Source organism: Podarcis pityusensis (assembly GCF_964106645.2).
Source record: "Podarcis pityusensis genome assembly, chromosome: 2".
Classification (NCBI taxonomy): Eukaryota; Metazoa; Chordata; class Lepidosauria; order Squamata; family Lacertidae; genus Podarcis; species Podarcis pityusensis.
Window position 1 is genome coordinate 98422627 of NC_138029.1, and position 23387 is coordinate 98446013.

A 23387-nucleotide genomic window follows, 5' to 3' on the forward strand; every position below is an offset into this window, starting at 1 on the left:
GAACAACTGGTATTAGAACAGAGGCAAGAGAGCCCAGCTGGCACACAAGGGTACACTCTCAGGCAAGGGCCCAAGGCTGGGATCGGAAAGGTCATTGCCAATAACAAACAAAGACCATCTTTCAAGGCCAAATGGGCCTGGATAGACAAGGCGACAGGGCAGAGGGTGGGTACAGACAAGGGTGTGAATCAGCAGAGGCAAATGTGGCCCAATTTGGCTCTAAGAGCTAAACCTGAGGTAGCGCTGATGCACAGCCTGCACATGTCACACCCGGAATAAGGCAGGAGGCTGCCTTATGATGAGTCAGACCACTGGGCCCATCTAGCTCAATATTGTCCACTTTGATTGGCAGAGACTTTCCTGGGTTTCAGGCAGGGGACAGTCCCAGCCTTGCCTGGGGATGTCGGGGATCGAACCTGCTACCTACTGAATGCAAAACAAATGTCCTGTCACTGAACCACGGCTCTTCTCCTTCTGGAACCAGGAACTGGTCTAAGGATGCATCAAATTGAGCAATTCAAAGGACGATGCTGGAGGCTAATCAGAGCTCAATTTCCATATACAGGGTGGCTCTTCACCTGCAGTATTTTGGGGCTGTTCTCCCCACTATATAGAATAGAGTAGTAGAACTATGGATTCCACCATGTCAGCTTTAAGGTGGGTGTTAAAGTATTATTGTTATTATTATTATTATTATTTTATTACAGTTGTACCTTGGTTGACGAACGCCTTGCTAGTCGAACGTTTTGGCTCCCAAACGCCACAAACCCGGAAGTGAGTGTTCCGGTTTGCAAACATTCTTTGGAACCCAAACGTCCGACGCGGGTTCCAATTGGCTGCAGTAGCTTTTCCGAATGTTTTTGAAGTCGAACGGACTTCCAGAACAGATTCCGTTCGACTTCCGAGGTATGACCGTATTGTGTATTTAATTTATATACTGTCCTCAAGTTCTCGAGGCGATTCACAAGATAAAAATACAGGATAGAAGCACAAAAGGGGTAGTTGAAACAAAACAGAACAATAACCCCATGCTTGTATGACTTCGCTTCTTATACTGCATAAGAAACTCTCCAAGTGCCATGAAAACAGCACATTAGGCAGAACTCTACACTGTTATGCTCATTCCATACTCTTGCAGGAAGCTCCTCACATGAGAGAACTTTTTTATTAAAAACAACAACTATACCTATCCTACCTGCAGCCTCAAGTGCTACAGTTCAGAATCTTACCATTTACCACATCATTCTGCATAATGGGTAAATTGGCTGTGAGCTTCCTGGGTGCATCGTGAGGTGGAAACATCCACCAACCAAGGCAAGGGACTTGAGTTCCAGTCCTGTATATAAATGGTGAAAGGATTAACACGCCTTTCACTCTGAGGGTGAATGTAGATTACACCCCACACCTTTCTTACATAATAAAATGTGTCAGCTTCAGAGGGCTTTAACCCCACCTCCTTATAGGAGTAATAAGTGCTCTAAAATGGAGAGGACAGATAAATGTTGAAAAATGATATCAATAAAATTTTTGTAGTACATTTTCCCTAATACAAAATGTCAGTGATTTACTTCTGCGCAATACAGGTTTAATTGATTCAAATAGCATCGGCAGTAATTAAAATATGGATTCTGAAGCACAACTGTTAGCTCTCATCACTCACCTATTAAACTTGCCATAGATGCTGTGTTAATTATCTTCCCATATCCTTGATTCAGCATAATGCGGCCTGCAGCCTGTGATAGAAATTAAAGGAAAGACCAGTGACCCCTTTTGTGATTCCGCTAATAATGACATGATAATAAATTAGTACTCACTTTTCAGAAGAGTTTATGTGCTAACTAATTTTCCCCTTCTCTAAAGTGCTTGATGTAAAAACTTGATATGGGGGAAATGGTTAATGCGGGAAAGTTTACGTAGCCATTTTAGTGCACTCCCAAAGTGCGGCTCCCAAAAGCCGTCAGCAAATTTGGGGTCTCTGCTTTAAGTCCTTAGAGCTGATGCTGAAAATATTAGCTTGAGTTTTTGTATCATTAGTAAATGCAAGATGAATGAAGCATCCCCCCGCCCAAAAAAAATCTGTATCCATTGCACTGGTTGTAAGCCCAATTCAACTTGCTAGTTTGACTTTAAAGACTCTAAATAATAATAATAATAATAATAATAATAATAATAATTTATTATTTGTACCCCGCCCATCTGGCTGGGTTTCCCCAGCCACTCTGGGCGGCTTCCATAGAAACAAAAAATACAGTAAAATATCACAGATTAAAAGCTTCCCTGAACAGGGCTGCCTTAAGATGTCTTCTAAATGTCAGGTAGTTATTTATCGCTTTGACATCTGATGGGAGGGCGTTCCACAGGGCGGGCGCCACTACCGAGAAGGCCCTCTGCCTGGTTCCCTGTAGCTTTGCTTCTCGCAATGAGGGAACCGCCAGAAGGCCCTCGGTGCTGGACCTCAGCGTCCGGGCAGAACGATGGGGGTGGAGACGCTCCTTCAGGTATACTGGTATAAATGTTTGTAGGCCACATGATTTGAAGGGCCACCTTCCCCCCCTCTTTTCGAGAGGTGGGGACAGATTGAAGAACTCCCTTCCAATTGAGCTGTGCATGGTCTCATTCCCAAGTGTTAAATGGATGTATAAAATACACCTCTTTAAGTCTGCCTTTTATAATTAAAGCCTTTCAAAAGAGCTGGCCCGGAAGGGAGAGTTCTTGAGTTCTGATATTGATGTTTGGCTGTTATTTTAAATTGTGCTAAAATGATTGTCTACATTGCTGCCACTGATGCTTAGTTTTATATTTTGCTATATTGAATTTGATATTCTCATGGATTTTGGAAAGAGAAATCAAGAAAAGCCATAATTTAATTTAATTTTGAAGTGTTTATCACCCACTCTTCAATGAATGTTTTCAATCTCTGAATGAGAGTTCCACGGCAATTCCTTACATGTCTAATCCTTGCTTTCTATGTTTGTAGCTTGGACTGTAGATCTTAAAACCTACAGAAGCTAAGCCATAGCAGTGGGATGTTCTGTTACTGGTCTGTGCTTCTGTACGTTTCTGCTCTAGTAGATAGAATATGGTGACGCCTAGGTGGCTAGTCTGATCCAATGAGATGATTGTGATATTACTGAATGCTAACGAGAGGCAATTCCAGATGGAAATTTATTGTGGTATCAGCACCGTTCTTGCATTGTCCACATGACATCATCATCACAATGGCAGCCTGATTTTTTTTATTTGTTTAACATTTAATCTAGAGTTCTGCTTGGAAAAACTGGTAAGTAACAATAGAGCAAGTTTTGGGTGGTGACATTTTGGTGAGTGGTCTCTATAGCCACATCCGTATTTTTGCTTGTGCCTCACCTGAGCACAGCCAGCCGTTTTGTTTTTAGTGACCCAAATGATGCAAGCATGCCTCCCTCCACCAATTGCCACATACCAAAGGCATTTTATTTATATTATTATATATTATATTATATTATATTATATTATATTATATTATATTATATTATTATATTATATTATATTATATTATATTATATTATTTCAGAGTTTCAACCACTCAGACAGGAGTAGCTATTCTATCAAAATCTCAACACATTGTGAGAGACTATGTTGCATATTGTGGTCAATATCCAATTAAGTAATTCCGTCAGCTCACGGATTTCTGGCTGTACAACAGAATCTACTTTCCCTCCGTTTCCCTCAATCATCCTGTAAATCTGTTCTGGGGGTTACTGCAACCCTCCAGAGCAAATCTGGAGAGGATGAAGGGCACATGAGGAGAGCTGTCCCTTATGGGGGTCAACCTTGCAACCTTGATGTTATCAGCACCACGCTCTAACCAACTTAAACTATCCTTGTGTTAATACAAGGTAACAGCCTGTAGTTGTGGTACATACATCAGGACCTTTAAAAAAAATTAAGTCAGAGGTCTTGTGCAAGACCTATTTTATCAGAATTTCAATCCAGCTAAATATCAGACTTGTGCAAGATCTCTCTTTCCTCTTTTCCCTAGCCTTTGACACTTGAGGAGCCTATTTTTATGACCTGACCTATTCCTGGGACTGTAATTTGTTATAAACAGTTTTTAATGTTATTTTAAAAATTGTTTTAAACTACCCTGAGACCTTAGGGCATGTAATAAATCAAATAAATAAATTACTAAAAAAAAGTGTGTTGTTTTTTAATTAAACCCCTAAAAAATAGCACAACCATCCGTTGTGCCCATTGAGAAACCTGATAATTAATGGGTGGTAATGTTTCTCTTGGGCTCTTTTGCATACTTCCTGCGCAGACAGATATAGAAATTGCCTGCACATCTGCAGATCAGGAAAGTACAGTATAGTGGAAAGATAAGCAGTGACTATTGAAGGGAAGTTTCAGAACACAAATCACAGAAACTTTCCACCAAGGATCACCCATGGAAACAGCATTATAGCATGCAAAGCAGACGGCCATGTGTGTGAGAGAGAGGGCCCTCACATGTCAATTGTGCACAAAGAAAAATTGAGATCCGAGCAACTCATTTGCAAGATATACCATAACTTCCATCAGGAAATGCCTTAGTAGATATAGTGTCAGCAAATTATTATTGCTAGAACCTTGTAAAGTAGTCAGGATCGTGCTAGCAAATCTCTGACCATATTGCTTTGAACGCTTAAAGACGGGAAACATGTTTTTATATAAAGCATTGCAGAGTCCGATACTCACCTGACAACACAAAAACAAGCCTCGTAAATTCACATTGAAAGTTTTGTCCCATTCCTCCAGAGAGGTGGCTTCACTTGGTGAATTCATGTTGATCCCTGCATTGTTACACGCAATATGGACTGTGCCCCACTTATCTACGATCGTAGCAAGCATCCTCTGCACATCTTCTGGTCTGCTTACGTCTGCTGCTATAGCAATGCTTTTTATCCCTAAATGAAGAAGCAAAACAAACAGAAAACATCTGACTTGCTTGCGGTTTTGTTGATGTTGTCATCTGTTTGCTCTTTCAACCCTCTTAATTACTGTGTGTCATTGCAATTAATACAGTAGTGGTAATAATTTACAGATGCATAATTTTCGAAGAAGCAAAACCATTTTGGGCAGTGTACAGTGGTACCTCGGGTTAAGAACTTAATTCGTTCTGGAGGTCCGTTCTTAACCTGAAACTGTTCTTAACCTGAGGTACCACTTTAGCTAACGGGGCCTCTCGCTGACGCAGCCGCGCAATTTCTGTTCTCATCCTGAAGCAAAGTTCTTAACCCGAGGTACGATTTCTGAGTTAGCGGAGTCTGTAACCTGAAGCGTTTGCAACCTGAGGTACCACTGTATGTGGTTTTTTTAAAAAGTAACATTTCAAAAGGGCTATGCACAATCAACCCCTTGCAAGGCTTTTGGATTTTGGCCGAAGCTTTGAACACCCTGCCATCTACTGGCAAAGGATTTCAACTGCAAGTCTTCTACTGAAACGTTTGAGATGCTGCTGTTGGTTGTTGAAATCTTTATTTGCGTCTTCTTCTCACCCCTCTTCAATTTTAGAATACAATTCACTGTATTTGGTGTGGGGGGGGGTTGTCTCTTGGCTGCAAATATATCTGAGAATGCTAGTACTCACAGCTGCCTCAGGAAGCAGAGCTATGGACACTGTGATTCCAGAAGGAGACTCACAGCTTTCAGGTTCTGTGAATAAAGTGAAGAAGTTTGGGGAATGCCATTCAGATTGTCCATTTGCACCTATTTCAATTTATTAGAATCAGGGCTGGAGCCCTGAACTTCCCTTATGTCTTGAAAACTGCATTGTGGGAAGTGACCTTTACTTTTTCTTAGGGTACTTTTGCAACGTAGTTGGACAAGGGTCAGATTAATTGGCCCACCCTTCAGCCAGGAATTACATTTGGCAGTTGCTGCTCTCTGCTCATGCGATGCTGCTTTTTGCAGGCTCAGTCTGGAAAACGCCTTTCGTGCGATTGGGGATGGTGGAATCTGACAATTTCAGCCTCCCTCTATTTCTGCATTGCAAAATTCAGAGAAGTGTGAATGTCAAAGAATGGCTGTGTTTCGGTCTCCGCAATTTTGTAGATCCATATTTACATGTGAACTGGATCTCCCCTGTCCCTCCCACACCCCTTTTCTGACAGTAAACAAAGAAGGCAGCTACTTTCCCAAGGTATTTGCTTTATTTCACTTCCCAACTTCCAGGTACGTGTAAATGCACCTAACCACTATGAATATGGTTGGGTACAGTTGCAGCCAAACACAGACCCCACCATGATTTATTGAGGTAATGTATTGGGGCATTAACTGCTTGCTGAATCCACAGTCAAATCCTGGCTGAGCTACTTACTCACCTGTCGGTCATGCTCAAACCCTTCTCTTTATCATCTACGATTGACCCCTGTGAAAAATGGGCCCCACAGGGTAGTTGCAGGAACAAAATTAGGTAAGGATTTTAAAAGTGCATCTCAAAAGTGCCCTATAGTTGATCATAATTTTGCCGGTTGCATATTGTGCCCATTCTAGGGTCAGCCAGCTAAGTCGGGCTTTGAGATCATTAAACTGGCTCATTCTTATCAAACTGTAACGAGCATATAGCTGCTCCAGGATTTTAAGAGATTGGGAAGCCCAGGTTTCCTGGCTTCCTGATCAACACAGGCCTGGGCAGCTGATCCAATGGCCAAGCACAACACATTTCAACATTGAGCCAGTTAAACTAAAGCAGGGCTTAGAAGGGTGAAATGCTCACATTTTGATAATAATAATAATAATAATATTTCTTCACATATTCCTACATGAAACAAATCTCTACGGAGCAATAGTCTTGAAAATGCAACTGATTAAATAAATAAAATGTAAACATAATTATAATGTAACAACAACCACACCCTCAAAGCTAAAATTGAATATTGTATTGAATCATCTTGTATAGGACCATTTTCCTATACATTTGTCATTATGTTGGCCTCTAGATTAAGGTGGAAAAATCTGTCAGTTTTGGTTTCACTCAGTTTCTCATTTTGCCCCTTCAGCTCTCCCCATTTCCACATCTGTTTGTGAATATATATACTTTTCCCCTCAAGGAAATCCATAAATGCTTTAGAGTATGTTTCTCTTAATATATTTTGTATATTTTGTATGCAGCTTTGCCTAATATACATTTCTTTGAAAAGCAAATTCCCTACTGCTATAATACATGTTTGTTGTTTTTACTAAGATGTGCATTTTTATGCACACTTTACCCTAATATAAGCATTATTTGGCTGCAGAATTGCTCTGCAGAATTTGGAGAAGTGCACTTTTTGAAGGATCTTCGTAATATTATATTACATGTTTCCCAAAGCCAATCTACCCCACAAGGCAAAGAGAGAAGGTATGGACCACACTGGAGTGGAAAAACAAGCCTTTTGCCTTGTTATAGGGAAGAATAACCATCCTCTCTATGTCTTCTCTGAAGGAAGCCCTGCTGAACTGAATGGGGCTGACGCCCAAGTAAGGCTACATCAGATTGCTGTCCTAAATCCTTATTCACTTGTATTGATTTCCTCTGAAGACATTTAAGTATTTGAAACCAAACTTAAACCAACTTCAACTGCTGGTCCATCTGGCCCAATCCTTTCCAACTCCTTTTGGCAGCAACTCTCTAGGTCAGGCTTCCTCAACCTCAGCCCTCCAGATGTTTTGGACTACAATTCCCATCATCCCTGACCACTGGTCCTGTTAGCTAGGGATCATGGGAGTTGTAGGCCAAAACATCTGGAGGGCCACAGGTTGGGGATGGCTGATTGAACTGGAGGAGTCAAGGATAGCTATCAAGCAATGCTCTTTCCCTAGCTATGGGAGCAAAGGAGCTCAGGTTCGTCAAGGTCTTCTTGCAGAGTTTTCCTTGCAAAGGAGCTCATGTCTTGCACAAATGTCTGCCTTCACCCAACCCTGCAGCTTCTCAGGTGCTCATTTTCACGAGCAAGCAAATTATTGGGGAGATGGCTTTAATGACATTGCTTTTAAAGCCTGAATGAAGATGGTGTTGACTGGGCTAGGGGTTTGGGAAGAGAGGCAAGGTCAGATTGAATTTCAAAGCCAGAGGCTCTCTCTTACTATCAGGTGTCCTCTCAATATGAGAGAGTTAGCAGGTCTGGATCCCATGGAAGCAACCTGATTTATTAATGCCCCCCTAGTGGAGCTGAGCCAGCATTTTTGATCCGGCAACCATTTTAGCATGTGTGATGCGCCTGTAACAATTTGCACATGAAGGTAATAAAGATCCCTGGACGGCGTTTGATCAGAACTGGCCCTAATTTGTTGTGGCTATGCAGCGGATGTGTTCTCTGGTAGCATAAAGAGCAGGGAGAGCAATAGCTGCTGTTTGGCTCCACTTTGTTAGGGAAAAATCTTAAATGCCACAGCTGACACATGATTTATTGTATGGAACACCTTCTTTTGCTGGCTGATTGATGTGTATTATATAGAACCGGTTAACAAAAGATTGCTCTCCTCTGTTCCCGTCAGTCATGCCTCATTGTATGTTATTTTTCCTTCAAGTACCCCAATGAAGAATTCTATATAGGGTAATTTGCTTTCCTGGTTGAATCATCTCTGCTAGGCAACAAGGATCCAGCTAAGCTAAGTTAGTCCTTGTTTACCAACAAAGAGTTGAGGCAGTAGCTTTAGAGAACTTGCTTGATTGTTCAAAACAATCCCCTTGGACGGAATATCTCTTAAGCCGCAGGTCACACACACCCGCCCAAATGTACTGATTCACCCGCCACCCCCAGTCTCTCACCTGCAAGGTGAATGCCATCGCTTTATGTAGCCTTAGAGAAACCTGACTGTTTGCAGCAGGACAGAAAATCTTTGGGATAAAAACCTCTGAGGGCAAGGGAGATCCAAAAAAAATAGCCCAATGAGGACTGAGCAATCTCAGTGGCCACAATATATCGACTAGCTGTTGGAGAGAGCAGAAGGAAGTTGGGGAAACGGAATGGAGTCGACTGGAGTGGCTGGCACACTGATTGGCAACCCTCTGCACTGCAACATTTTGTTGCAGCGTCCCACTTGTGAACATCCCACCTCTGACCTTTCCATTGCTGTTCTAAAAAGAAACATGCACAACGTCTTTGTACAAGAGCCATGCTTGGGAACTGAAATATGTAAACTTGCCAAATGACACCAGGAGAGCTCGCGGCGGCAGACGGCAAGAGCAGAATCATTGCATCCCGGACTAAGGATTTTACTGGCAATTGCTGGTCTGTGCTAACAAATGTTCCAGCCAAAGACAATGAGAGGTTTGTCAAGACAAGCAATGCCTGCTGGGCTGCCTTTGCCTTGGTGGGTTGTACAAAGTCCTTACAATTGCATTTATAGGAACCAGCGCTGATGGCAAATGTTGATGTCCAGGTACACGCTAAAAAGTCAGAGTTGTGTAAAAGATGCTGCGTTGGATTTGGGTCAGTGACCTTTGGCACTCACTGTTTCATTTGCTATTCTCCCTCGCAGGGCTGTTTTGAGGACGAAATAGTGGGGAGCAATGTATTAGCATACAGGAGCCAGAGCTCCTTGGAGAAAGAATAGAGTAGAAAAGTAAAGTAATATATAAATAAAGTGCATAATTGTTCTGAATGGTGTCCAGAACAATGGGGGGGTAGAAGATTATACTGTCTATCCAGCTCAGTATAATTAACACTGACTGGCAGCAGTTGTCCAGGGCTTCAGACACAGATCTCTGTCTGGAGATGCCTAGTGTGCAACTGGGTAAATTTAGATCCTGGATTTAATCGTCTTCTGCTCCTGCTCTTTGGGTGGCCCCTCAGTTGTGAACATAGCTGTCAACCTCCCCCTTTTTTTTGCGGGAAATTCCCTTATTCGAGCACCGTTTCCCTCTGCTTACCGCTGCTATCCCAGATTGTTAGATATCCCATAGACTGTCCCCGGGACAGGTGAGGCTGCTGATCCCTTATTTTCAAATCTGAAAGTTGACAGCTAGGGTTGTGAAACACACAGCATTTCCCTTCCTCCTACCATGCTTTACAACTACTTCTAGATGTCCAGATACATTACAACAGAGTTTCCCAAACTTGAGTCTCCAGCTGTTTTTGGACTACAAATCCCATCATCCCTAGCTAGCAGGACCAGTGGTCAGGAGTGATGGGAATTGTAGTCCCAAAACAGCTGGAGACCCAAGTTTGGGAAACCCTGTGTTAGAACAACTACAGCAACAAAAGACAAGCCTGTTTGTTTGTTTGTTTTTAAAAAGTTACTCTGAAAATGTGTTGTTTCACATTTTAAGCTCGCTTCAATCATAGCACCGTAAAGAGTTTTGTTTTTACTGTCCTGGTGCTAAGAACGTACTTACTTGGAATAGGCACTATTCCAAGGAAAGGATGATCCATATTTTTAACAGGAAAAATATATTAAAGTGAGCATATATACCCAATTACATAGCTGGGCCCCTGCTTTTTATTAAATTTGTGCACTGCCCCTCACCCGCAGATTCCAGGAGGGTTTGCAAGATAAAATTACAATATAAACAAACCAATAATTCCCCCTCCCACAACACATTTAAAAGGCCATTGGATGTCAATCAGCCAAAGGCCTGGTTGAAGAGGAATATTTTCACCTGGTGCCTAAAGGTGTATAATGGAGGCACCAGCCAAACCTCCCTGTTTGCTGGGTGCCATTGGCTAGGGACCATAAGATAGGGGCCGTGCCCCCAACCCAGCCCAACCCAGCCCTAGCTGCACCACTGGAGACGCCAAGGATTGAGCCTGGAACTTCAGCACAAAAAGCAGATGTTCTCCTGTTGCTATCTGTGTTTCATACCTTTGAGCCGCAGCTCACATGCTACTGCCTCTGCTTTGGCAAGCACCAGGTCCGCCACAGCTACTTTCGCCCCTGCTTCCCCCAGCGCATGGCAAAAGGCTCGGCCGATCCCCTGGCCTCCTCCGGTGACATAGGCGACTTTTCCGTCCAGCTGCAGGCGGTTGAGGATGCGGCGGCCACGGTGGCCCCAAAACACGTCGTCTTTCACAACACCCTTTTGTAACCAAAACAGAGGAATTCGCTGAGGCACGAAGGAAGCAAGCGTGACATGTAAAGATGAGCCGACACACTCTCACTTTCAAGAGCTTGAAATCAGGAAGCTCGGCAAGCCTTTCACCGTTAATGAGTGTATACATAGTGCCCCCATATGGATAAGATGTGGATTTCTAGCATGGGCATTTTTCCATGCTTAGAAAGAGTTGCATTTGCTGCTGCAAGCTTTAGGAAGGATTCCGCCAGTCCAACCCCCAGGAAGCGTAATCAGAATTAGCTCAACAATTGCAATGGATAATCAACATTTAAATGAGGAGCAGGACTGTGCCCTTCTCCCAAACTTTTTGCACTTGCTCAAGCTTTTTTTCTTTCTTTACAAAGTTGTTATTGCACTTCACCAGATCTTAACCTATTACAGTAATTGCAAGACTGGATTCCAAATATCATTGAATTTATCCATGGCAAGTCTGCGTTTATGTGCAAGTTGTTCATATGTTGCAAATTTGTATAAGTCTTCAATCCAATCGTAGAAGGGAACCACATTTTTACTTTTCCAATTCATCAGTATCAGTCTTTTGCCGTGGTAAGGGCACAGAGAGTCCACTCATATTGTCCTTTTGTAAGGTTCCATGTGCTGGGCATATAATTCAAAATGATATTTTGCTCTGTAAATGTAAGGTTGTTCTGTACAGTTCTGTTGATAGTTTCTGTCAGTGCTTTTTTCCCCTGGGGGGACACAGGGAAACATTTTGTGAATCTTAGTATTTTGTCCATTTACTGTATTTATTTGAACTATAAAATGGTGGTTTTCTTGAGTCAAAATGAGAGTACCCCTAAACATTTTTTTAGGGGAAAAAAGCACTGGTTTCTGTTACCTTCTGCCCAGAATCTTTCAATATATGCACTCACTCAAACTTGTGAATAGAGCACACACACAACTTGTATGCATCTATAGTAGGGGTTGACAACATTTTTGACACAGTGGGCACATTTGGAGTTTTGAGAAAGCGCCTTGAGTGCCAGCCCCAGAATCATAGAATTGTAGAATTGGAAGGGACCTCGAGGGACATCTAGCTGAACCCCCTGCAATGCAGGAATCTCAACATACGGTTGGTTGGTTCCTCCCCCCCAACCAATCTGAAAACATTCCAGACCTGGCTTGGCTTTGCAAATATGCTAGCAGTTTTATAAGGGAGCACGGGCAGGAGCTCACTGTTGCAACCACAGAGGTGTGCCAAAACAGCTGCAACTTCACTACTGCCCTTCCCCAGTCCTATGATGCCGCTGTTAGGAAGCAGACTCCCTAGTGCTAGCCCATTCACATGTATGACTACTTCTCAGGATAATATGGTGCTATCATGATTAGTGGCCACTGGGTGCTCAGGACTGTGTGGCTCAGGATTGCTGGTTAGGAAGTTTGACTTTATTTCCTTAGGGTAGATTCATGTTTTGTGTTATTTGTTTATTTAAAAAAAAAGTACGTATATGCCACTATATCACAACACTATCAAAATTCTTTTAGGATTATAGACATATATAATAAAAAATACAAATTAAAAATCAGAGGCCATCAACTGGGGGAGCAAAGTTCTGACTGGGAGGGATGCAAGTGTGTGAGGCCAACCTTACTGGCAAGTCAGTGGCGTGAGGGGAGAAACTTGCCAGATTTATTTTGTTTCTTTCTTTCAAGTTTGAAATGCACACAAATTCCTTTGAGAGAGAGGCAAATACATACTCCTAGGTTAGTCTCCTCATCGGCACATATCCGACTCCTTTGGAGAAGAATCAAGCCACCTTCCACAGGAAGGACCACCTTGATAAATGAAAACACACTTCATGAAACGTTTCAGATAAAACCTCATCCATTCACTTTGACCCCAGTCATGGCAACTATTTCAGAGAGGAATGTCCAAAACATTCGCAATGCCCCTCCCTCTCCCAGTAACAGGCGTCCTTCCCTCCCGCAGTGGTCTCAGGAAACACTCATTACAAACCACCTTTAGATACAGCAACGTCAGTTTTGAAAGGGATCAGTGGAAGGTTTTCTTCTATCTTGGTGGCGAAAACTAGTGTGTTTGCTGCTGGTCTGAACTGGGTCTGTGGTCTTGGAATGCAAGACTTCACAGTTGCCTGGCTTCTGTCAGCTTGAAGAGGGAACATAGAGGTGGGGGGGGGGGAGAGAAGCCAGTGTGGTCCTGGAGACCTAGGAGTAAGCAGGGCTCTCCTAAAGCTGTGCATGTTTGAGTTTACCTGAAGTACCTGGAGTCTAAGGCAGGCAGCCCTGCTGGGCAACAGCACACCTGTGTCTGCTCTTGACTTGAGACAGAGAGCACCCTTCCTTCCCTATCTTCCTTCCTTCCCTATTTCACACATGTGAACAGTGTGGAAAGATGCCCAGTGACAGCATGAGGGACATTCCCTCAGTGATGAGCGAGGGATTCGCTCGATTTCTTTGCCAGACTTACCCTTTCTCTCAAATTCGTCTTTTGCCCCAAAGCACCAGCATTAGACCCTGTCTGTGTCAGACTCAAGGAAAAATCCTGGGACCCACCAGAAACCCAATACAATTTCACAGGCCTATAACTATCTGATATGTAGGAAAGCCAGATTGACAGCTCCATCTCATTAGTGCCACACTAAGAAACATACAGTGAAAAGCTACGGTGATAACTTTTATCTGATTCCATCTAGTCTCCCCATGCCCAATGAGGCAGGCATCTCAGCTATCTTGAAACTTGTGGATCCGGCAGAGAGAGAAAATAAGCAGCTCTTAATGTATTTATTATTTAGTTTTACAGTGAATCCCACCAGAGGTTTCCTCCCACTCTTTTTTTACACTCACTCACTCTCTCTCTCTCTCTCTCTCTCTCTCTCTCTCTCACACACACACACACACAGAGAGAGCGCGCAAGGGAGAGAGAGTCTTATACAGTGGTACCTCTGGTTATGAACTCAATTCATTATGGAGGTCTGTTCTTAACCTGAAACTGTTCATAACATGAGGTACCACTTTAGCTAATGGGGCCTCCTGCTGCCGCTGTGCGATTTCTGTTCTCATCCTGAGGTAAAGTTCTTAACCCAAGGTACTACTTCCGGAGTCTGTAACCCGAAGTACCACTGTAACAGCAAAAGAGAGCAGCAGGCATACTTTGAATAAGCACTAAAAGCACCAAACATACTTTTAAAACTAGAGCACATATACCAAATCAAAAGGCCCGGGCAAATAAATTTGTTTTTACCTGGCAACAGGCAGAGCATTTCAGAGTGAGGGGTGGGGGGAGAGAGACAAACAAAGAAGGCTCAGTCCTCAGTCACCACCCACCTCACCTTAATGTGATTATAATATATTCCTATTAGCGAAGGAAGCTTATATAAAGATAATCAGTATGTTTATGTCAAATGGAAGGGAGCAAGCAGAAGCGCCTAAACAAACATAGCACTTCCACCCCGAAACATGCAGAAAGCTATTATAATATTGATGTCACCCTTAATTGTATCGCACTAACCTGCTCCGTGTGAGGATCTGAATTAATTACTTGATTCAGTTTTTTGACACCTAATACATTTTCATCTGCGGTATTCTCCAGGTAGGCCTCTCCTTTCATGAGGGCGTTCTCTATGCAGAGCATCCCATCCATCCTCAGCAAATGGTTCTCCATGACAAAGCGATAGTACTCTGCAGGGTTCCTTTGATCGGCATCAATAAAGACTATATCAAAATCTTTCCCCACGGCTGCTAACTCCTGGAATCAAAAATATTATAACCATGTCAAAGGAAACATCATAGCTATGTGTTATTTGGCCCCGAGGCCAAAACAAGTCAGGTGTCCTTGCTTTTAAACAAGCAAATGTCTTGCCTGCTTGCTTTTAAAAAAATACATAATAAAATCCAGCTGCCGGATAGTTCTGGTCAGGTCTAGCCATGTTCTTACAACTCTCACTTTGTGGATCAACATGACCCAAGCCAGCATTTCTAAGCTTCGCAAACTTAATACACAGTGGGCTTCACCCTGCACTGCTAGTTGACAATGGCTGGCAGTGGCTGGTGCAAAGACAAGAACGGCGCTCAAGCTGGTATTGCAGAGACACCTAAGGAAAAGAGACCTGCCGTGCTTTGAGTATTCAAATTGGAATCTGGACATCGCCCAACAGCCCAATCAGACACTTTCAAACATGGCTATCTGGTTTCCTTTAAAACGAACAGACAAAGGATGGATTCTAAGGGAAGGCACTTCAAACCCACTGGCACACAATCCAAATAACTTTTCCGTACTAGTCGCCGGCCATGACAAATCTGAATAAAAAAACAAATACACATAAAGGGATGCCGTGCCGCAAATAATAGTCTCTATTTAGATCTCTGCATCTCCCTTACAGTTCAATAATGCTATATTGTCCACGGTCTTCTTTCTGATTTTTTTGGCTGCCAGAGGAAAAAAGGGTGACTTTATGAGTCAATGAAGCGTTTACATCGCTAAGAAGCCACAGGACCTTCTCTGCTGTGGGGAGAGACATCTTTCCTGTACAGATGGTAGGGTGAGAAATCACCTCCTGGGTCCAATGTATAGCGGGCAGTATAGTAAATAGGGCAAGAGGCCCTCCACCTGCGGTTGCCCATATATAGAGAGTCTGTCTTCATACAGTGCTGGTACACCTTGGTGATTTCCAGTGATGCACCTTGTTCTTGACCTAAATGAGGTTGCAATTCTTCTACACTGCAGAATATATAGGATACAGCACAGGTAGCCAAGAAAGTGCACTACAGATGTTGTTGAGCTATAGGTCCAATCAGCTATGGCCAATACTCAGGGATGATGTGAGCTGCACCTCATTGGCTACCCCAGGGGCACCTAGTATAGCCGGGGGAAAGCACACGGCCCTTTTAAAAACACCGTTGGAATATTTCACTGTATGTGGACATCCACTCTTGTTGCTTCTGGATGCTATTCTATTGAGTACAGTTTATATTCACTAGCAAAGCTAAATCTCGGGGGAAGCTAGAGAGGGAATGCAATTTCTAGTAATAACAGCTCACAACAGTGAATACTATCCACTTATCCCCACAATTTCCAGCTATTTTGGACTCCTTTCTGAATTAACCTTTCATATCAAAAGGAGCAATTCTGCACACTAGAGACTCCGACACAATTTCATGCATAATTTATTCACTCAGCTCAACATTAAACGTGGAGTCCTTGACTTTGTCAAGGTGGATTCTGTTGGCAGACTTCACAAGCAGCCAAACAGGGGGAAATGAGATCTGCGCTTCAACCTCTTCACCTAGCCTGTCGAAGAAACGAGAGGAGGGGATGACAAAGGCAGCAAAGTCCCTCGCGCACGTCCACAGCGGCGCTGCAATTACCAGCAGCTTTTGCAAATGCGTCCTTATTACTTCCCGGTATTATCTGGTTAAGGCTTTCAAACGGAGCGATCTGAAACTGCGCCTCCATCAAAATAATAATAAGCCTGGAGGGCGTGAGGGAAAAGTTCCAAACCCGCTAGATAAATAAATAACATGTTACAACGGTGCCTTACACGATGGGGACCCTGTAGCATGTCATCAGGACGATAATGTATGGTTTCTGCCCTAATCAACGTGAGGGGTATCAAACACTCAAAACGTTGAGTGTTTGTTGTTGTTGTTGTCATGTTTATTCTCATTATCCTTTTATTATGAGGCAATTGTCTCCCTTTATGGGCGAGGAATTAAGACACAAGGCAAAGGAAACGCAAGACCCTTGTGGCCGCCACAGGATATCAAGAGTCTGGCTGTATCAGCAGCTCCTTTAACATGGCCTGGGTGTCTTAAAGAGAAAGGAGAGCATTCACAGAAGGCCACCGCATATGTTTTGCTCGGCATCCAAGCAAGCAGAGAAAGCCTGTGCAGCAGGAGGCTACGGGATAATTTTGCTTGGCAGCTGTTCAGAACAGCATCTGCAAAGGGATTGGGGAACGTGCGAGAGTAGGTCCGCCCTGTGTGCACAACCATCTGCTAATTCCCTGCCTTGTGTACCCAAATCCCTACTGGGGCACCTAGGCAGCCTGTGGGCTGCCCTATCCTTCAGTCTATGATCTGCGGCATGAATTAGAGCTTGCCTCCTTTGACCTTCTGCAAAGCATCCGCACAGGAAATCTTTGGCTTTAGCTTATTGGCGCGTCCATGCGAGACAATGAAAAGCTCCACGTAGCCAAGTCTCATATAAGCTCAACAGGGGCTGGCCCGAAACATTTTGATGCCTAAGGCAGCAAAGGAGAAGACAGTGCCCTCTCCTATTCCAGGTACAGAAACCGACCAGACTGGCATCTGAATCTTGCATTAGCGCTGGCAATGGGACAGCATCTTCATAGCTCCCCAGGGGGGTGACACATCTCTTCCTTCTGCATCATGCCATCTTTTATACACAGCCAGTGTGGTGTAGTGGTTAGTGTCTCAGACTAGGACCTAGCAGACTAGGGTTCAAATCCCCACTCCGACTCCTTGGGCCACTCACTGTCTCTCAACCTAGCCTACCTCCCAGGGTTGTCAATCTGAAGTCTGGTGGTTCGAGCCCACACAGCGATGCCTGTGGGCAGGATTCCGGCACTGCAGGAGGTAGAACTAGATGTCCCTCAGGGTCCCTTCCAATTCGTCAATTCTATGATTCTATGAATCCTTGGAGAAAAATGTGGGGGTAGAAGTGAAATAAATAAATACTAGTGGCTTTCTTTGTCTATTTGAACACTACTTTCTTATTCCCCATTTAGTAAAGCTGTCTTGCATAGGGTTGCCATGTGTCCTCTTTTTCCAGGATACGTCCTCATTTTCAGGGGTAAAAAACTGAGACAAATTGCATTTATTTGCTTTGAATGGCCACCATGGCATCCTCTTTCTTCTTTTTTTGCTCTTGTTTCTAGAGTCTAGAAACAAACATGGCCTTATCTCAGGCACCATAGCACTGTTTGGGCAGAGGGCCATGTTGAACTCCTTAGAAAAACGCTGAACTCCATAGCAGGGGAACACACTTATTAGTCAGCCAACTGTCACAAATGGCCGAGCAAGAAGTCTTTTGCAGGCTGGATGTTGAGCAAAGCATGGGAGAGGCGGGGGGAACTGCCTTGGTGCTGAAGCCATGAAATCTGTGTTGGAAGACTGTGGCCAATTTCAGTCAGAGTCTCCCATTACTATTATATGGGTGGCTACTCCACACTGCAGGGGCCTGATCTGGTCCCCCCAAGATCTCACCAATTTTGGCCAAAAGCATAGGCCCAAACTCCTAGGGGCTGAGGTCCCTTTCTCCCCCCCCCCAATAAAATATTCGAGGGAGCCTCTGTCCCAAATTGATGGGCATTGCCATTCAAAAGGTGTGTGGGGGCTACATCTTGTGATCAGTTATGCAAGGCGGTGCTTACCTGGGCCTCCCCAATATTTTATTCAAATTGACACCCTTGAACAAAAGTGGGGGAGTATAATACAGTGGTACCTCAGGTTAAGAACTTAATTTGTTCTGGAGGTCTGTTCTTAACCTGAAACTGTTTTTAACCTGAGGTACCATTTTAGCTAATGGGGCCTCCTGCTGCCGCCGTGCCACCGCTGTGTGATTTCTGTTCTCATCCTGAAGCAAAGTTCTTAACCCGAGGTACTATTTCTGGGTTAGTGGAGTCTGTAACCTGAAGCGTCTGTAACCTGAAGCGTCTGTAACCCGAGGTACCACTGTAGACATAACACTGGAATGAGGGGAGCCCAGAGCCCTGACAGAGATGCAAATGGCTCCCTCCCATCAGATAAATTATTTGATAAGTAGAGATAAGGCAGCAACCCTGATCTGAACGGATCAGCTGAGGAGGAGGAGGAGTTTGGACTTGATATCCTGCTTTATCACTACCCAAAGGAGTCTCAAAGCGGCTAACATTCTCCTTTCCCTTCCTCCCCCACAACAAACACTCTGTGAGGTGAGTGAGGCTGAGAGACTTCAGAGAAGTGTGACTAGCCCAAGGTCACCCAGCAGCTGCATGTGGAGGAGCGGGGAAGCGAACCCGGTTCACCAGATTACGAGTCCACTGCTCTTAACCTTTACACCACACTGGCTGTGCACCCCCCCTCTCTCCAGTTATTGGCTGCCAAATACTGTGCTTAGTACTGTGCTGACCCATAACTGCAAATGCTACTATTCCCACTTAATAAGCATCAAAAGCATGCCAAGTTATGTACCATCCTCTTATGCCATGCCTTTGTGCTTTCATAGGATCCCTTCTGCTTCAACCAAAGCTTTAGCTTGACAAATCTTAGTGCCAAGGTTTTGAGAGCCTTAGCAGAAGTGGTGAGATCTCCATATCAGCCTCAGTGCCTAACACTATATGCTTCTATTTGATCAATTAATATCTTGCCCTTCCTCCTAAAGAAGCCCAGGGTAGCAAAAAAATAATAATTATAAACATCTAAAAATAATTCCTTGTATTAACTTTTTAAAAAGCTATAAGCACCAAAAGACAAGCAGCAAGACAACTGTGTGTAAATGATCCTAGAAAGAGATCTTGAACAAGCTGGCCAGAGCAGTCGTCTAAAATGGACAGGCCCATACAAAAGCTTCCAGGTGCTTCTTATTTTGGGGGCTGAGCAACAGAAGGAGAGAGAAGGCTCCTGCTCTTGGTTCCAGACCTAGTGTGGCCATGTCAGGCAGTTCTCTTGAAGGAGTCTTCTATTTAAAGTGTTGTCTAGCCCAAGTCCAGTTTAAAGGTAAAGAATTCTAAGAGGCCTTTTGCAGTTGTCCCAAAACAGTTAGCACACCTCAGCAGGCTGAAGAGGCCACCTGCGTCACCTGTTCACAGACCTTCCCACTATGGCGAGGAAATCACAGGAGCTATTTCTAAATTTGCACATCTATGCAAATAAATTAGCATATACACAAAATTTATGCAAACTGTACCATTTTTTTTTTTGCGATGGGTAAGTGTCCGCCCTATCCAGAGTTGCCTCAGTTTTGCTTTAACGTCCCAGGCCTCATTTGCCTCTATGTGATGAATTATTTTTCAGTCTTTTGGCTTTGTCATCTTAAACAACCCTCCCCTCCACACACACACACACACACACACACACACACAAACTGGCAAGGAACAAATCTGGCAAGCAGGCAGAACACATAAGGCACCTCCATATGGCACTTATTTGAGAAGATGGTTCTACTCTCTCTCTCTCTCTCTCTCTCTCTCTCTCTCTCTCTCTCTCTCTCTCTCTCTGAGAGCAACTCCATCCCTCATTCAGTATTGTAATCTTCTTGGCCCATCTAACCAGAGTGCTTACTGCAGCTCGTCTTCAGTCTGAAGAAGCCCTTTTCTCCCTTGAATGGGCGCACCTTTAGGCACCAGGAAACCTCTCTGCACTAGAGAGGATGTGCTTGCTCCAATGCATACAGATTAGTAAACCCTGTGTTTGCGGGAGTTTCAGTGCTTTAATGATCATGAATGAAAGCTAACCACAGATATGGGATAAACCAGAAAGGGGCAATAGGAGGACAGGGAATGTTGTCTCTAATGCTACATCAATCCGATCCAACACACAGCTACTAACAAGGAGATCCTATGAACATTCTGCTGAATTTCTACATAAAGAGGGTTGCCACCTGAAAGGATGTGGCTGCAGCCCCTCCCCGCTGCCCAACCACATGAAAGCTGCTTCAGATCGCAGCAAGGTCCACTACCACAAGACCTTCAAAAGCTCAGATGTAATCGATGTCCAAGGTGGAACCAATCACAACATGAGCTCAAAAGTGGGCAAGAATATTTTCAGTTGATCAGTGTGTGTGTGTGTGTGTGTGTGTGTGTGTGTGTGTGAGAGAGAGAGAGAGAGAGAGAGAGAGAGATTCCTGAATGCAATACAGTGGTACCTCTGGTTAAGTACTTAATTCGTTCCAGAGGTCCGTTCTTAACCTGAAACTGTTCTTAACCTGAAGCACCACTTTAGCTAATGGGGCCTCCTGCTGCCGCTGCGCCGCCAGAGCACGATTTCTGTTCTCATCCTGAAGCAAAGTTCTTAACCTGAAGCACTATTTCTGGTTAGTGGAGTCTGTAACCTGAAGCGTATGTAAGTACCACTGTATGTTTGGTGGATAATGACCACTGTGGGTAAGATATGTGGTTAAATATGTATTTATTCCTCTTTTGGCATTTCCCGGTCTCTCTCTCTCTCTCTCTTCCCACCCACCATCTTTAGGAGCCTCTGTTCCCTCATTCTGGATATTCAGGGCTGAGAGAAAAGCAGCAGTGCTAAATGTGCTACAAAGAGTTTTGACTCTTTCCAACTTAACCCCACTTTGGAGGTATTGAAGACGTGCTGTCTTCTGGCCGTGTTTGACAATCTAGATCACTTAGCCTTTCGCAAGGGCTGTTTACAGCACGCCGTCGGAAAATCAACCGCAGCGCTCTCCTTTAAAAGTTCCATTTTCATGTCTTCGCTCCCATCCAGGTCCCTTCTTTAATCTTCACACTGCATGTACTCTGCTTGCCTCTAGATATTTTTATTCACAGTCAGTTACACTGAATGAGCACTAGAGAGCAACAGCAATTCAATTAATTTCACACTCTTTGCAGGGAGCCAAAAGGATTTTTAAAACCTTGCACCGTTGCAGGTGATCTGTAACATTCTCCACCCCCACTACCACTCAGTGTATCTGCCAAAATCATTGTATCGAGGTGTACATATTTATTTCCTGTCAAGCACACAGCGACAAAAGAGTCTGAGAAGCTTGCGACCGTTTAACTGAGAACCAAAGGCAAGGCAGCAGAAATAATGCAAAAGAAAGTTGCAGTGAGGAAGAGCAGGAAGAGCATATGAGGAATTCAGTCAGCCCTAACTAAAGCCCAGCTGGGTAGTGAGATGTTGGGCCTTTTTCAAGCTGTATCGTTGACTGGGAGACCTGATCTCTAGCAAGCCCACCAGAACAACTTTATATCCTCCTCCTGAACATGCTTCCCCAACTCCAATATTTCTATATAAAGTAGTACTCAAGAGTTCAGATTTAAGCCAAGCAGCATGGGGAAATCTGAGGATTGGGGGGGGAAGCAAATAGCGCCCTTTTCCTTTCGACTCTCAAACCTCCCTCCCTGTGTAGCACAGATAGGCAACCTTTATAACCACAAAATATGCATCTTTCTGATCCTAGTTCCACTCCAGGTTAGTATGAAGGTCAAGGTCTAGATGGCAGATTTCCTCTTTCCTTCCCTGCATTTTATGTAAATCACCTGGAGGCTCATGATGAGCAAGATGATTAATACATACATTTCCCCCCTCTCCCACCCAGATAAGACCCTCAGTATTTTGCAGCAGTATTCTGCACCAGGCAACTTGTTAATTGCAAGGGTGGGGTAATCTTATGAGCCTCGTCTAATTTGTATGACCTTCGTTCATGGAGTCAATCTTCGGTGCGTCTAATGAAGCAGCAAGGGAATTTAGAAAACAGGTGTATGTGAAGTTTTGCAATGATTAACAGTGTTTGTCACTTAGATTCAACAAACAGTTCTTAAAGCAAAACCGTACCTCCAAGGAGTCCATTATTGGTCCTATTTGTGCCCTCATTTTGTTGCCATGAGCTGAGAAATCAAAGGCCTCCTGGCTGGATTCTCCAAAATGGGGCTGTGTGGCACATATGGTTATGCTGCTATCTTCTGGCACTAGTTCAGCCATAGCCAAAATGGATGGGACTTTTAGTCTTCCTATTATCAAAATTGTTTTGGCTCCTGTCATATGCACCAGCATCCTGTGAAGTTGCCCTGGGCAGAAAGGAAAACAGGATGCAAATACATCACATTTCTACCATTTTGACTTCACATACACAAGTACCACTGACAATGTCCAAAGCATGAGACTTTTATATTTATACAAACTGACTAGAAGCTGCCTGGGGGGGGGGGGAGAGAGCTGTGATTTTTAGATTGGCAATTTCCATGAAAACAAAACACTCTTCTAGCCCTTGCGGTGGAGGTCTTGAGGAATATTGTGGGATGTGTGTTTAGTATCTGAAAAAGGCTTAAAAAATGGTTCAGGTAGGGCTTTCACAGATATTGCTTTGCGGTGAGCAACTTGTGTGGTAAATTTCTAAAATCGGATTGTTTTGTTCTGTTACGTTTTGTCGTCGTGCTTCTGTGGCTTATGGAAACCCCAACATAAGTTATAAATTATGGTTCCCAGGGAGTGTTTTGTGGGGGAGAAGCCATGCCTGTTAAACATGGTATTCCTGTCGATCTACGGCGCAGCTGGGGCCCAGAGTTTCACTCAAGACGTGCTCAAATGGCAAGCAAAGGCGCAGAATGATGATACAAGAACCTTTCAGAATTGGGACTATAACCACAAAGCGACAGCATCAACACGGAGCTTCAGGAAGTAACAGGCAATCATT

At 43.8% G+C, this 23387-nt stretch overlaps 1 protein-coding gene across 1 annotated transcript in view; it reads right to left on the minus strand.

Annotated features, from left to right (window-relative positions):
• Window positions 1–23387, minus strand: part of LOC308471594 (uncharacterized protein) — a 52075-nt gene that overhangs the window by 20412 nt on the left and 8276 nt on the right. The window contains exons 4-9 of the mRNA XM_080995791.1: window positions 22529–22761; window positions 14526–14762; window positions 12755–12832; window positions 10807–11020; window positions 4717–4925; window positions 1661–1733 (exon numbers count right to left, since the gene is read on the minus strand). Of these exons, the coding sequence (XP_080851917.1) occupies window positions 1661–1733; window positions 4717–4925; window positions 10807–11020; window positions 12755–12832; window positions 14526–14762; window positions 22529–22761 (1044 nt within the window). The remainder of the gene's footprint in view (window positions 1–1660; window positions 1734–4716; window positions 4926–10806; window positions 11021–12754; window positions 12833–14525; window positions 14763–22528; window positions 22762–23387) is intronic.